General features: G+C 45.7%; 1 protein-coding gene across 1 annotated transcript in view; it reads left to right on the top strand.

Annotated features, from left to right (window-relative positions):
- Positions 1-787: 787 nt before the first annotated feature.
- The window catches only part of FAM169B (Protein), a 73,915-nt gene continuing 59,741 nt past the window's right edge, over positions 788-14,961 (top strand). Inside the window, exon 1 of the mRNA XM_012764517.3 lies at positions 788-890. Coding sequence (XP_012619971.2) covers positions 860-890 — 31 coding nt within the window. The 5' untranslated portion in view covers positions 788-859. The remainder of the gene's footprint in view (positions 891-14,961) is intronic.

The raw sequence follows: 14,961 nt of genomic DNA, 5'->3' as shown, positions 1-14,961 counted from the left end.
AGGCATTTCATTAATAAAGCCACTTCTGCGTCCCACCTCCCCACAGATAACACCTTGAAACAGGCCAAGAAAAAATACTGGAGAAAAAATGGCCTGCCATTGAATTTTTCTATTTTAAGTGAATATCGGCTTGAATATTTAATAAATAAAAGTGTTAGGTATCAGCAAAAGTGGGCATATTACAGTTGTCAGGAAAAAACTGGAAAGCCTTTGAAATAGTTAAAAAAAAAAAAAAAAGTTACTGGATGCCCTTTGTTACCGGTGCCGTTCACTTCTTTGAGCTATTTTTCAACTGTGTCAATTTTCTAAAAGAATTAGTTAATGCAAAGGATTCTCCTTCATAGAAATAGAAATAAAAGAAGGAAGTGAAAAGGGGCGTGGGACGGGGTTGGATGGTGCCCAGTCCAGGCCCAGGACACTGGAGAGGTTGTGTGTATGTGCGTGTGGGGCGTGAACAATTTCTTCTCCCCCCAAATGAAGGGAAATATAAATACACCTGAGAGTGGTGGATCAAGCGGGCAGGTGGAGCCAAAGGTCTTTGCAAACTGTTTAGGGAGCCTGGGGTTGGCAGTGGGAAGATTGCCCCGAGGTGACCCTGGGGGAGGGGACGGGGAGCGGGCGCAGCCTGGGGGGGAGGTGGTGACAGGGACAGCCTGGGGTGAGAGAGAGAGGGTGGGAGGGAGGCTGCCCCGAGGGAGGGGACGGGATGGGTAGAGCCTAGGGGGATGGGAGGGAGGCGGCAGGGCGGGGGCAGCCCCGGGGAGCGGATGGGAGAGTAGACTCCGAGGGAGAAGGACCAGAGGGGGGACTGGGACAGTCCCCGGGGCGGGGCGGGGCGTGGCGCCTACAAAGCGAGAGCATGGAGGCAGAGGCCCCCCGCGGAGCTGCAGGTAAGGCGACCGCAGCCAGCCTGCCCAGGGCCTCTGGCCTCTCCGCCCGCTGCGCCGGGCCCTCCCCGCGTCTCGGGTTTCAATGGCTTGGCCAGCCCGAAAGCTCCCGGCCACCGCGCTGCAAAACTAGCGGGTAAACAGCGCGCCTCGGCCAGGGAAACTTTGCACGGAGTTGGCAACAGGGTGCCCCGAGCTGCGCACCTGCAGCTGCTCGGGGACAGAGTGCACGCGGGGCGGGCTGGGCGAGGAGGGGTTCCTATGCTCACCCCCTGGAGCGTTTAAGTCTTGAGCAAACCGGAAAGGGGAGGAAATGATCGGGCAGCTAGGAGGAGTTCCGGCCCTGAACTCCACACGCGGCCCGGACCTGGGACCTGACCTCTGTCACGGCTTCTGCCCGCCGTCTCCGTCTCCGGGGCCACCGGCATCTGGGCTGTTGACCTGGGCTTGCTCCCCAGGGTCGGGAGCGTGGCGAGCCCCCTGCTTTCCCAGGGCCTCGGTGGCCCTGCCTGTGAAATGGGAAGCACACAGCTAGGGAGAAGTCAGTACAGCAGCTCCGGGAATGACCTGCCCCGACCCCGTGCAGCTGGCGTCGGGCGACCTTCGGGTGCATGGCAGGGGAGGGTAGCTGGCGCCCGGGCAGCGTGCCAGTTCCGATCCTGGAGCGCGCCCACCGCGCCCCAGGCGGTGTTATGCCTGGCCTCTCGGGAGAGAACCAGGGAAGGCAGGTGCAACTTGTGAATCTGAAAGCACGTGGAAGAAAACGAGGGCTTTCAGTGAGCCCGGAAGGAAGAGTGATCGGATAAGAGCAGGAGCAGGGGCTTTGGATACTGAGAAAGTGCCGCTTTCCTTCCTTCCTGGGGCGACAGTGTGGGAGTGGGGATCTGGTTCCTGAGGGGTGCCGTGGCCTAAGGTGACCGTCCCTCCCCAGAAGAGGTGGAACCGCAGGCCGGCCACTTGCCCTGCCACGCAGCTCTGTAAGGGAAAAGCAAGTCGTATCAAGACTTCTCTGCCTTTTATCGGAAGGCATGACCTGCATTTGAAAGCTGCGACTTTGAGTTGTTTTTCTCCTGATTTTAGGCCAGTGAAGGAGAGGAGGTAGCTATTAGCCAGTTGTACAGATTAGTCACATTCATCGTGAGCGTTTTAGTTGGTCTTAAAGATTGAGAAAGGGTTCTGTCTTTTGTTGTGGAGAGGGAGATACTATTTCTTTTTTGATTTTTGTTCCCCGTGGTTCTTTCTGGAAAGTTAGTCTTCATGGCTGTGGATAGTGATTGCTGTTTCCAGTTTACATGTTGGAGAACAGCGTAGGAAATCCAGTGACTGACTTTTAAAAATCTCATCTTCCTCATCTCCAAAATGGAGGCGATTTTGCCCACCCGGGGGCTCATGGCACAGTAGTATTTCACAGAGGCCTCACCGAAGTTCCTCCCTCCCTTCCTCCTGGGGGTGATTCCACGAGTCAGAGGGTTCCTCCCAACTATTGCTTTAGAAATCTCTTATTCTGCCCAGTCTCCTTGCATTTTAATGGGAAAAGTAGTGGTAATTTCATCTTCTGGAAAAGTATAGTTGGCTTAATACAGTTTAAGGATTCTCCTGTATTTATTTCAACATTTGCTGCAGCTTTGATGGTCACTGATGGCCCAGATGACACACAGCAGTTGCACATTAATCATTTCCACATGTGCTAGATCCTAATGGATTGGAGTTTTGCATAGCTGAACTGTTGCCCACACTTTGATAGCCCATTTCCAAAAAGGGCTTGAGCAAATCATCTCTACTTGGGAATCCTATTTCGTTTAGCAAGGAAGCATGAAACTAAGAATGATGCCTTCAGGTAAGGCTGTATCCTTGTCCCCACTGAACTTTAGTGCTGAACCACAGGGAAAAGGCATGGGATATCCCCTGGGAGCCATGCTCTGTATCTGCATGAGGCTTCTTAATATTGATGTGTCTGGTTTCTGGGAGGGGCTGGGGCATACAAGCTGAAGGGGCTTTGGGGGTGTCCGCAATAATTCAAGTCTTCTGTATGTGCCCCAGGGCCACACACATTCCTCTTCTCTGTCTATTTCAGAGAGCGTGTATGTGTTTTTAATTTCCCTGATGCCGAAGACCTTCTTAGGTTCCACTGGACCATCTGTTGCTGTCATTTCAGCTTGGAGTACAGTGGAAAGAAAAAGACACAGCCCTATTCTGTTACTGCCCTCATCCTTTATCTTGGACTTCCCTCATCTATAAAATAAAGACTTGACCTGGCGTGTAAGGGTTAGATGAGACCTTGTGTGCATAAGAGCCAATCGCTGGGCCCATGGTTAACGGGGAAGGCCATGTGTTCCGACCCCCTCCCTTCTGTTTACGCGCAAAACTGAAGCCTTTGCAAGAATTGTGTATTTTATGATCTTCATTTAGGAAATTGGATTAGTGTTTGAATTTTGAAAAGCTGGGTGTTCTGACAGTTTGCACTGGTACTAAAACAGGGCTGATAAGCAGGAAAGCAAGTAAGTTAGGAGGAAAACCAAGGATGACTCAAGCTTGGGGTTGGGAGGGGACAGAGACAGTGGTGATGCCCATAACATGACTCTGAGGAGGGCAAAACATGATGCAGTGGAGACATAGTGATTTCAGAGTGCTCAGGACGTGCCTCCCGTAAGACATGTGGTCAGTTGGTCAGAAACACTAACTCCGGAGCGTAGGAGGAATTCAAGCAGAGAGTTCTAGAAAGGCCAGTGCCTGTGCCTCAGCTCTGCTGGGCACCTCTGGTACTTAGTGGAGGGACAGCAGAGCAGATGGAAGCCCAAGAAGGCTATCCCTTAGGACATGAACCGAGGGGAGGACCTGAGGACAGAGGCAGGTGGCTCCGAGAGGGAGACATGCTGAGGACCCAGTTTTGAGACATGGCTCCAAAGGAGGGGAAAAGAGAAAGAAAAGAAGCCAGGGGCTGCGCCTGACACCGAGGGAAGCTGAGGCATGTGCAGGTCTAAAGTGGCCTGGCAGGAGGGTCAGGATGCTGGAGGGGGCTGGCATACCTGCCATTTCTAAAGAATTTGCAGGAACAAGAAAAGGGGGGTGGTGGAGCTGGAGGAGATGGTAAAGGTGAGAAAACGTGACTCTCCCCTTGTGTTTCTGAGTGTAGGAGGCTTGAACACATGTTTAGTAAACTAACCTTCAGGAGCACTTAACTGTATACCAGGTATCTTGCTAAGACCTTTCCAAGCATCACCTTAACCCATCTTAACCATAAACATTAAATGTGGATGCGGTAGTCCCCCCTTAACTGCAGGGATACGTTCCAAGATTTCCAGGGGCCGCCTGAAACCTGCAGTAGTCCTGTGCCCCGTCCATCCTGTGCATGCATTTCTTTTTCCTTCCCTATTTCATGGATAGAAGTTCTTAGCAGGAGTGGGACAGTGCAAGATTTCATCATCCCACTTGGAAAGGCATGCAATTATAAACTTATGAATTGGTCATTTCTGGAACGTTCCGTTTAATATTTTCAGACTGCGGTTGACCACACATAACTGAAATCGAGGAAAATGAAACTGTGGGCAAGAGGGGACTGCTGTTACTATCCCCATTTCACTGGTGAGAAAACTGAGGCGTAGAGAGGAAGTAACTTGCCTAAGGTCACCTGGCTAGTAAGTGGCAGTGTTGGGATTCAAGTCAGAGTTGGTGGTGGACTGACTCCCTAGAGAAAGGAATCTGTCGTGAGGCTGAGGTTCACAGTGGACCCTTGCCCCAAAAAGTGGAGGCCGAAGAGGGAAATAATTCATGAGCCAGTTTTTAAAGGGCTTCCTTCTTCAGAGATGGCCTCATATTAACATAAAACTTTAAAAAGATCATGTATTCATCAGCCACTTTGGATCTTCTCTAGGTCACGGTGTGTAAGTGTCCCTCAGGGGAGCCTGTTTGGGGATAGTGGGTGGCAACTGGGCTGGATGTCCAGATACACATTACTCCCTGAACTGCCTCCATTCCTTCATGGGGTGGGCGGTGGGGAGGATGGGAAGGGAAAGGGTGAGGTGGTTCCCAAAAGCCTGCTTGGCCCTGAAGGGTGTCAGTTACTTCCTACCCAGGCAGACAGTCCTTTCTCTGAGGGCAGTGTCCTTGCTGATGTTCCTGCCCCAGTCCCCTACCTGTGCCTGGCACACACAGCAGGAGCTCCAGGAGCGGGGAATGGAGGAAGCATTTCTTGTTAGGTGCTGCTAAAGACCCTCGTTGGCTGTGTGGCGGTATTAGGGATTGCTGGAGGGAATTTTCTGCAGACTGAGGGTATCAGCAAGCTGGCTTGCCACCCCCCGGGCAGAGTGACCCCGGCAAGGGCTCTGGGCAGTCCATCTCTTGGAATGTATTTCCAAGAGTCTTGCTCTTCCTGGGAGGGCTGGGTGCAGAGCGGGTCCCCGTGGTGGCCTGGGTGTCTGTATACCCCTCTTGTGTTGGATTCCTTGCCGTATAGTGGTAGCTACACTATAGGTGGTTCTTGTTCACTCCACTTCTAGACATCAAGGGATATATTATATCTGTGCTAAATGGGGAGCTCCATGACATGAGGCCCGCCTGGAGATGCCTGGTGTTCTGACCCGGTGCACAAGGGTCCTGCCATACTCTGGCAGGACAGAGTAAGTGACTGGGTGGTCAGGACTTGGTCTGGGTGATGGGAAGGCAGTGGGCGCTGAGGTGCTGAAACCCATTCTGGTGACTAGCTGACTGGGTTTCTGGCACCAGCTGGCTGGCTCCCAGCTTCTCTGATATTCTGATGTGTAGCTCAGCTCTGGAAAGTTCCAAATAGGATTGCAAAAAAAATGGCAGAGTTTTGTGGTTGAGAGCGCAACTTCAGGGCAAAACTCAAGCACTTGGTCAGAAGCCCCCAGAGGTCACGTGACTTTAAAGGTCAGAATTTCTGGGGTTCAGGAGGATCAGTTGCAGTTCAGTGACTGTCAGTAGCACCTGAAGGTCTGGGCCCTTGGATTAAGGCTTATCAGGACACGACAGCTGTGGTTTAGAAATGTCATGCCTTTTAGCATGCCTATCCTCAGTTTTGGGTTTGCTTTTCCAAGGCCCGTGGTCATCAAGCTTGGGCAGGGGTGGGGCATGAAGCCCATGTGAATCCAAAGGCCACTGTCTGGTGAAATCCAGGCATGTCCCCAGCCCCACTGTTCTTCTCTCACTCTTTCTTTGCTGCCCCGTTCTTGGGCCATTAGAGGGCCTCTCATTTCAAACATTTACATTCCATATCCCAAGGCAGTGGTCTCATTTCCCTCCTAAGAGGAACCTGCTTAAATCAAGGCCAGTGTCAAGAAACCTTCCATGCTGCTTTGCTCCTCCAAAGCAGGCAGCCACACGGGCATCAGAACTGCCCCGAGGCTGAGGCCTGGGGCAGCCTGGGCTGAGCTTTTGCCAGGGCACAAGGGGAGTTCCCTGGGGGGTGTTGGGGGGGGGTGCGGGGCGGGGAAGGATCCTGTGGCCCAAACCCTCCTAGACCACTTGGTTTCCTCAACTTGTAGAAATTAAGATAAATGTGTTTTTCTTGGAAACCGAGTCTCTAACCACGACTCGAAAATTCCACTAACAGAGAAATAGCCGGGTTCATTTCCTCATCGTGTTTTGCTGAAATAAACTCTAATCAAAGTCCTTGAATAATTTCATTCAGTGGCAAGTACGTGAGAAGTTGATTTTGTGGAGACTTCACCATTTCGTTGAATCCTCCTCTCAATACTGCGCCCCTCCCAGTTGTACGCTATTAGACTGGTGCTTAGATTATTTTTGGTGTGTGCGTGTATCTGGTAGAGCTGTATAAATGTTCAGTGAATTACAGTTGTTTTTTTGTTTGTTTGTTTTTGACTTTTAGGTTTTCTAACAAGTGATTTGTGCAATGCACGTTGTGCTGCCCACATTTGGGCTACTAGAATATATTGAAAAAAAGTTTTTTAAGCTATGTGTGGTAAAGGCATTGCTTTATTTCTGTTTTGTCATCACACATGAATATTAAATGAAAGTATTATTAAAATATCTTTAAATACTTGGGGTAAAAACACAAAATCTGTCCTGCAAAAAAAGAATCTAGTTATTTATTGCTAAATATCTGCTTTTAATTATAACAATTAAACATGATTATTGTCAGATTATCTTCTTTTAATTTCTTCTTTTAAATTAATCGAGATTCCCTCTACCCTTGCCCCAATTCTATTTTTTCTCTCTCCTATTTTGAAATTTAATATCCTTGTTTCTATTCTTTTAGGGGTTAACTTAGCAATCTTAATATGCATGTTTAATTTATTCCATAATTAATGATTTTGTAAACTTTCTCTCGAATAATATAAGGATTTTAGAATGTCTACACTCCAATTACTCCCTTCCTTGTTTATATGCTGTTGTTAGGCAGCATCTTAGTTCTATCATGATTTTTTTTTAGCTCCTCAAATTAGGTGTTTTTGTTTCCTACACTCAGCATTGCCTTAGGTTTTGTCCATGTGTTTGTTTGTTTTTGCTCCCATTCCTTCTTGACTATCCATTTTCCTTTCCCCTGATGTGTGTGTATCCTTTAGAAACAACTTTAGGGGGATCTGCTGGTAGCAAACGCCTATGTGTGTTGTTTTTCTAAATATTTCCTTACTTTGCCTCATTTTTGGAATTTTGCTAGATGGAAGATGAAAGTTATTTTTCTTTAGCACTTAAAAGATTCCATTGTCTCCTGGCTTCCATACTTGTTGCCGAGAAGGCAGCTGTCAACCTAAGTGCCATTCTCTTAGAAGGATCTTTTTCTTCCGGCCCCTTTTATAGTCATCTTTTTGTGTTTGTTGTTTTGCAATTTGACTACAGTTTTTGTTTAGGTGGGATTTTTCTTTTATATTCCCTGCTTTAGGGATTCCAGAGTCTGAGGGTAGGTGTTTTTTTATTAATTCTGGAAAAATTTTAAGCATTATTTCTTCAAATCTTGACTCTTCCTTATTCTGTTTTCTCTCTCTGGAACTTCAATTAGATGTTTACTGGACCTTGTCATTCTGTTTTCCATCTTTCTTAACTTGCCTTTCAAGTTTTCCATCTGTGTGTCTTTTTGGATAATTTCTTCAGATATATTTTCCAGTTCATCAACTATTTAAAACAGTCATTTCTAGAAGTTCTACATTCTTTCCCCCTAGAATCATATTAGACAAATGGAAAAATCTTGGCCCTTTAAGTTCTTTATTTAAATTTCTTTAAACATATTTGATATCATTATCTTCTATACTGAATAATTTCAGTATCTGCAGTCTTTATGAGTCTGATTCTGCATTTTGGGCTGACTCTTTCATGGCAGTTTGTTTTATCCTATGTCCAGAGATTTTTGAAATCAGGTCTGAATGACCTCAAAGCTTATATGCTTGCCCTTAAGCCCACACACCTGTGTGGCCTAATGTTGAGGAAAGTCACAGGACTGTTCTTTGGGTTTCCCCAGGTTTCAATCTAATATATGAAAGCCATCCTTCTGTGGGTGTTTCATCTGTCTTTGCATAGTCACTCAGTTTATAATATCTTAAAAAATATTTAGTATTTTAGAGTAACGTACATCTTACTCTTCTGTTGGAATGTTCATCAGTTTAATCCTTTGGGAAGGGTAAGATCTGAACAGATTTATAAACTAACATTGGAAACAGTCTAAGTCTGTCACAACTGGAAAGCTTCCAGTTGAATTCTGTTGATTTCTACGGAGGGGAGGGGTTAAAGTAGAAGGTTAGCCTGGGCCCTCACCCTGCATATCGAGTTAGCAAGTTCTGCCATGTCCATTGCCAAAACCTGGCTCCAGTCTGCCCTGTCTCTCTCTCACCATCTTCACTGTCATCACTCGTTCCAGGGGTCATCACTGCTTGCCTGAACTCTGCGTTGCTTCTGATTCGGTTTCCTGGTGCAGTGTGTTCTAGAGGAAGCGGGAAACACACACACCAGCCTTGCCATTTATCCCCTTCTGCATAAATGTCTATCTTTCTACTTCTTGCAAGTTTTTCAAAGTTGATGTTAAAAATTACGACTATAGGCCGGGCGTGGTGGCTCATGCCTGTAATCCTAGCACTCTGGGAGGCTGAGGCGGGAGGATTGCTCGAGGTCAGGATTTCGAGAGCAGCCTGAGCAAGAGCAAGACCCCGTCTCTACTATAAATAGAAAGAAATTAATTGGCCAACTAATATATAGAGAAAAAATTAGCTGGGCATGGTGGTGCATGCCTGTAGTCCCAGCTACTCGGGAGGCTGAGGCAGCAGGATTGCTTGAGCCCAGGAGTTTGAGGTTGCTGTGAGCTAGGCTGACGTCACGGCACTCACTCTAGCCTGGGCAACAAAGTGAGACTCTGTCTCAAAAAAAAAAAAAAAAAAAATTACAACTATATAGGCAAAGAACTTGAATAGATATTTCTCCAGAGAAGATGTACACATGGCCAATAAGCACATGAAAAGATGTGTTCAATATCACTAGTTGTTACAGAAATGCAAATCAAAACCACAAAAGATACCACCAACGCCCATTAGGGTGGCTATGATGAAACCATAACAATCAGAAAACAGAAAATAACAAGTGTCGTTGAGGATGTGGAGGTATTGGAATCCTTGTGCATTGCTGATGGGAATTTTACAGGTGTAGTTGCTATGGAAAATGATATGGTGGTTCCTCAAAAATTAAACATAGAACGACTATATGTTCTAGCAGTTCTGCTTCTGGACATTTACTGAGAAGAATTAATTAAAAGCAGGGACTCAAACAGATGTGCACACCCATGTTCATAGCAGCATCATTCACAATAACCAAGAGGTGGAAACATCCCAGATGTCTTGGGAGGGATGAGTGGATAAGCAAAACGTGGCATATACATATATTGTAGTATTACTCAGCCGTAAAAAGGAAGGAAATTCTGACATATGCAAAAAGACTGATTCCACTTACATGAAGTACTTAGAGTAATCAAATTGATAGAGTCAGAAAGTAGCATGGTGGTTGCCAGGGGCTTGGGGCAGGGGTGGTTAGTGTCTGGAATGGGGAATACAGAATTTTAGTGGGTGACATGAAAAAGTTCTGGAGAGGGATGGTGTGATGATTGCACAACAATGTGAATGAATTTAATGCCACAAAACTATATACTTACAAATGGTTAAAATGGTAAACTTTGTTTTTACTGTGGTAAAATACACATAACAATCTATTTAATAAAATAATTATAGGTATGTATCATGTTTTCCATCTAAAACAAAACTCTTGAGGGCAGGGACCACATCTCCAGTGTTTTTCTAATTTTATTTATTATGTTAAAATATACATAACATAAAATTTACCATTTTAATCATTTAAAGTGTACAGTTCAGTGACATTAAGCACATTCACATCGTTGTGCAACCCTGGTAGCCCCTATTCTACTTCCTGTCCCTGTGAATTTGCCTCTTATAGGTACTGCATGTAAGTGGAATCATGCAGTATGCACACTTGGGTTGCTTCTGTCTTTGGGCTCTTGTACATAATGCCGCCATGAACATGGGTGTACAAGTTCAGTGGCATTTTCAACAGCGCTGTGTTGAGCTCTGGCCACCATTTGCATAGTGTATGGTTAGCACAGTAGAAATCAGTAAGAAGGTGAGTCAGTAAAGACTCTGCTGGAAATCTCAAGATCTGGGTGTGAGTCCGAGTCCCATTACTAGTGCCCTTGTAAACATGTCGTTATCTCAATACATTTCCAGTTATTTGGAAGTGACTGCATTTTCTGTAAGTAAATCATCGTCTAGGTTTAAGATAAACACATTTAACTCCATTCATTATTGAGTGCAGCAGATCTGGGGGATGAGTTTAAGTACTTCAATAGTGTGCACCAGCTTAATCCAGAACCGGGTTGTGTAGACAAGGACCAGGGTGTTTTCGGCTCCCTTCATTGCTCTGCACAGAGCCAGGCATGCCAGATAGAAACCCATTATTTTTTCCTTCTTCAGACGTTTTATTGTTTGAAATGTAATAAATGAACATACAGGGATGTGATTTTTGGATGAAAGTTTATAAAGTCCATTAACAGCCACAATTTGGGGGTAAGTTCTGAGAAATGTTATTCTTTGCCTAATGGGTAAATGCATTACAGCCACGAGGGGTTATTTTTCTTCCTGTGTGTGCTGTGTGGTTCGGGGCTCTGGATCCATGCTGGACAACTGCTCTGCCATGGCATTTTCCCACCAGTTTCAGGGCCACCACGTGTTGTTGTGGGATTATTGACACTGAGGCTTGGTATTTTTACAAGTTCTTGGGTGATTAAATTCAGGATACGAAGAGTTGGGCTTTCCGTGTTGTCCTGTGCATGTGCCAAATCCCTGTTCCCTCCTGGTAAAGGTTAGACAAATAGGGAACCTTAATGGTGACCACATGGGACAGGGTGGCTCTCGGTCAGGGGTCAGGAAAGCCTGAGCTTCCTGCAGTTGTGTCAAGGTGAGGACCTCTCTTTGGCTATCATTGGTAAGGAAGCAGATAGTTGAGATATTATTTCCTCCTGTCTGCCCCATATGTGGAGACACATTTGTCCCCTAATGTGACATCCCTTTGAATGCAAAAAGAACACTGTGTTTTAGTTCTACCTCATATCCTTTTGAATGATTCAGGAGGAAATAATAGTTTTATTCTTATAAAGGTGCCTAAAAGTAAGAGGCACCAATGCTCAGATTACAAGACCTTCATATTAAAAGCAATTAGGATTACATAAACTTTTGTGTGGGTGGCACAGAAAGTCATCTGCATATTTTACCATCTTAGATTTAGGGCAAGTGTTTTATTCTCAGCCAAGGCAATGACAAGTTGCAAGTTGGCCAGTACTAAATATGTGATAACAGAGCAACAGGCTGCCTGTCAATTACTGGGTAATAAAACCTTCACTGCCACCACCTGCAGACCTTCCGCAGCGCCTCCTCATTCCCTGACAATTTTGCTCATCTGCTCAAAAAATTCTAACATATTCTACATTCTGCCTTCCAACTTTTTTTTTTTAAAGATTCTTTGCTAAGAATATTTTGGCAATCAGATGCTCTTCAAAAACAACAAAAATACCCAAGTGTTTACTTGCTTTACCGTCTGTTCTCTGCTCCTGTATGTAGAGGGTTGCTGTGCTGACACGGTGGCCGTCTTTCGTGGCGGTGGCTTCTCAAGCGCTGACCTTGAGCTCCAGGCACTTGCCTGTTTGCTGTCTGTCTTGTGGTGTGATGTGTCCTTCTACCCTGGTATTATTTCAAAGCACCCTTCTCCAACGTGTGTTTTGTCATCTGTCAGTTAGTGTTCTGCGACAAGGGGCCCCCAGTTAACCACTCGGTACAGAGCTCACTGGCCGCAAAACGTTGCTCACAGCCGGCACTCATAGTCCGCACGGTAGTGTGTGCTGTGCACTGATGACGGATCCATTTTGCTCTTGTGTGATGAGGAGAGCTTGGAAGCACTGAAAGCTTGTTTTACTTTACAGGCAGCTTTACTTGTAATGTAAATCAGAATAGGTGACATATCCATATATGTTTTTATTATGTTGTTTTTAACTGTTCACAATTTTATTTTGATAAATGAAAAATGAAAAAAGTCATATCACGGCTGTCGGCTAAAGTCACCATGCGTGTTCATCTGTGGCTATCGACTACAGTCGCCGCTCATACCGAAGTGGTTAAATACATTTGGGAAATAAATGCTGAGCTAAGCAAACTCTGTAGCTGCAGGATTTCTATAGATAAAACCCCTTGGTTTCGGGTAGGTGCAGTATGCCACCCTTTTCTAAACTTTTGGCATCATAAACCCCCTTCCATGAGCATATCACAAACATATCTTGTGGAGCTGGCGTTCCGCGGGATGCACTTGGGAAGACGCCAGCATGCTATCAGGAAAGCTGTGATGTGTGCACAAACCTCAGATTCTCTGATATGAAATAGATGCCAGGCGCTGCCTCATGCAGCTGTGGGTAGTCCTTACTGAATGCAACAGCCCTCTTTTTTTTTTTTTTAATTAATTATAATTTCAGTTAACAGTAGCTCTCAGTTTTAAAGGATCCTGTGGTGAAGTTTGTGTTTGTGAACACTGAGTTTTCTTAAAACGTGCAGCTTAAGGATGCACAACTCTGGGGACTGGGCTGTGCAGTGAAGCATACGCCTCATTAGAAATCAGGGCCCCTGGTTCTGAATTCTGAGCAGTTCAGGTGGCATTTGGAACTCTCTGCCTTTTAGATACTGCCCCACTGAGTTCGACCCCTACAGAGACTTCTTGCCCCATGCTTCCTGTCTTCTCTGGTGCCTTCTCTTCTCTGGTGAGAAACTAGTCTTCATGCTCTCTGTCGAGCCTAGATTTTGTCATTTAGCCCCACTTGGCAGATTTCTTCTCTAATGAGGATTCCTTTTATGATAAATTCCTTTTAGAAGAAAATTGATATGCGAAGCAAAAAACAGACCACGAGTATGAAAAATAAAGAAAAACAAAAAGATTCTGTATAAGCATTATCTACTCTTACCCATTTTTTTAAAAAACAAAAGTTGAATGCTACTTTATAATTTTGTATCCTTAAAAATCTTTTTTTCACATTATCCTGAGCAAGAATTGTTCTTACTATAATTGAAGAATGACAACCCACATCACTAAAAAAAGTCAAGTGATTACGGCCAACTTTTCCAATGACACAATGGCCTGGAGTTACTGCCAGATAGTGGCTTTCAGCATAGTCCAGTTCCTAAGAGCAGGGCTAGTAAAATTTAAAATATCTTTGTTAATGTTTTTCATAATAATAGTTGCGTATGAGAAAAATTACACTTCGTTAAAATGAAAGAATTTTCCTAATCTTCATGGTAAAGTCACCTTTGAAGAGAATATTCCGCAAGTGATACTGAATCCATGATTAAGTGCAAAGCATTGATCCCTTTCAAGGTCTTGATTAATTGGCATTGCTGTTTACATAGAAAGGACTGGAAAGTGCTGGCCAGGGCCTTGAACATGAATGGCGGTGGCTGCTGGGACACAACTCACAAAGGGAGGAAAGAAATGTGGGGCTTTGCAAAAAGTTGTTTGGTGCTTTTAAAGGGTAGAAATGGCTCCCCCTCCCCTGCTCTGTTTCAGGGGACTGATAACAAAAGTGGCTGTGAAGCTGCTGTGTGTTGGCTTTTTCTGTTTCTCATGCATCAGATTGATGGCAGAAACCAGTTTCTTCTTTCTTGATGGCAGGAGGCACCTGGTACTGTCTCTTCTTGAGGAAGCAGGGGAAGCTCGCACTCCTGTGCGCTCGGGAACTTTAGCTAAAGGCTGAGAGAGAACTCGGAGATAACAAGTTAGGCCACGCATGTTTTAATTAAACAAAGGGTAGTTGTGTTGTGAGTTTATTTCTCTTACTTTCCGTTTGATAGTTTATTTTCCTCTGTTAGGTTATGCGTCAGACCACCTTTCAAAGATGTCCCTTTATTTTTGTTTTTAAGGCGACTACGCCACCATATGCTTAAAGGGAATTCTTCACGTTGGGGCTTGCTGGGAGATTTCAATTTCTTTACAGTCTGCAGTGAATTATCGTTTCCACTGTGTGCCTTTTTCATAAAAGCATTTTACATTGTACTGCAAAGATTATATTCTCTTGGCTTGGGAAAAATATTTCCTGTTCAGTTCAAGCCATTAAAGCCTGTTAGCATTTCACATCTGGAAGCGCGTGCCCCAGCCTGTCTCCCATCAGCAGCGGAGCCGGAGCGAGTGTGGCCGCCTGGCTGGGCCTCCAGCGCTGCATGAACGCCCGGGACTTGTTTACTTCCCAAGGCACGGCCTTGGCCTTGTGGTTTTGTGGGGGTGTGGGGCTCTGGGCGGAAAAAGGGGCTTCCTTCTTCTCAGGGCGGTGCAGGGTGTGTGTGTGTGTGTGTGTGTGTGTGTGTGTGTGTGTGTACGCCTTCTGGGTTGTGAGAGGGGTTTCTTCCTGTTCAGATTGAGCAGAGAGTCCTCATTTCTCCTGGGCTGGGGAGGGGGTGCTCCTTCTTTGGATTGAGGAGGGATCTTCCTTCTTATTGGGTTGGGGAGGGGGTTGTGTCTTCCTCCTGCATTGTGGGGAGGGATCTTCCTTCCTGGTGGACATGGGCCACCCCTCCCCTCT

Source organism: Microcebus murinus, chromosome 7 (assembly GCF_040939455.1).
Source record: "Microcebus murinus isolate Inina chromosome 7, M.murinus_Inina_mat1.0, whole genome shotgun sequence".
NCBI classification, from domain to species: domain Eukaryota; kingdom Metazoa; phylum Chordata; class Mammalia; order Primates; family Cheirogaleidae; genus Microcebus; species Microcebus murinus.
The sequence above is the reverse complement of the archived record's forward strand: the minus strand, read 5'-3'. Positions and strand labels throughout refer to the sequence as shown.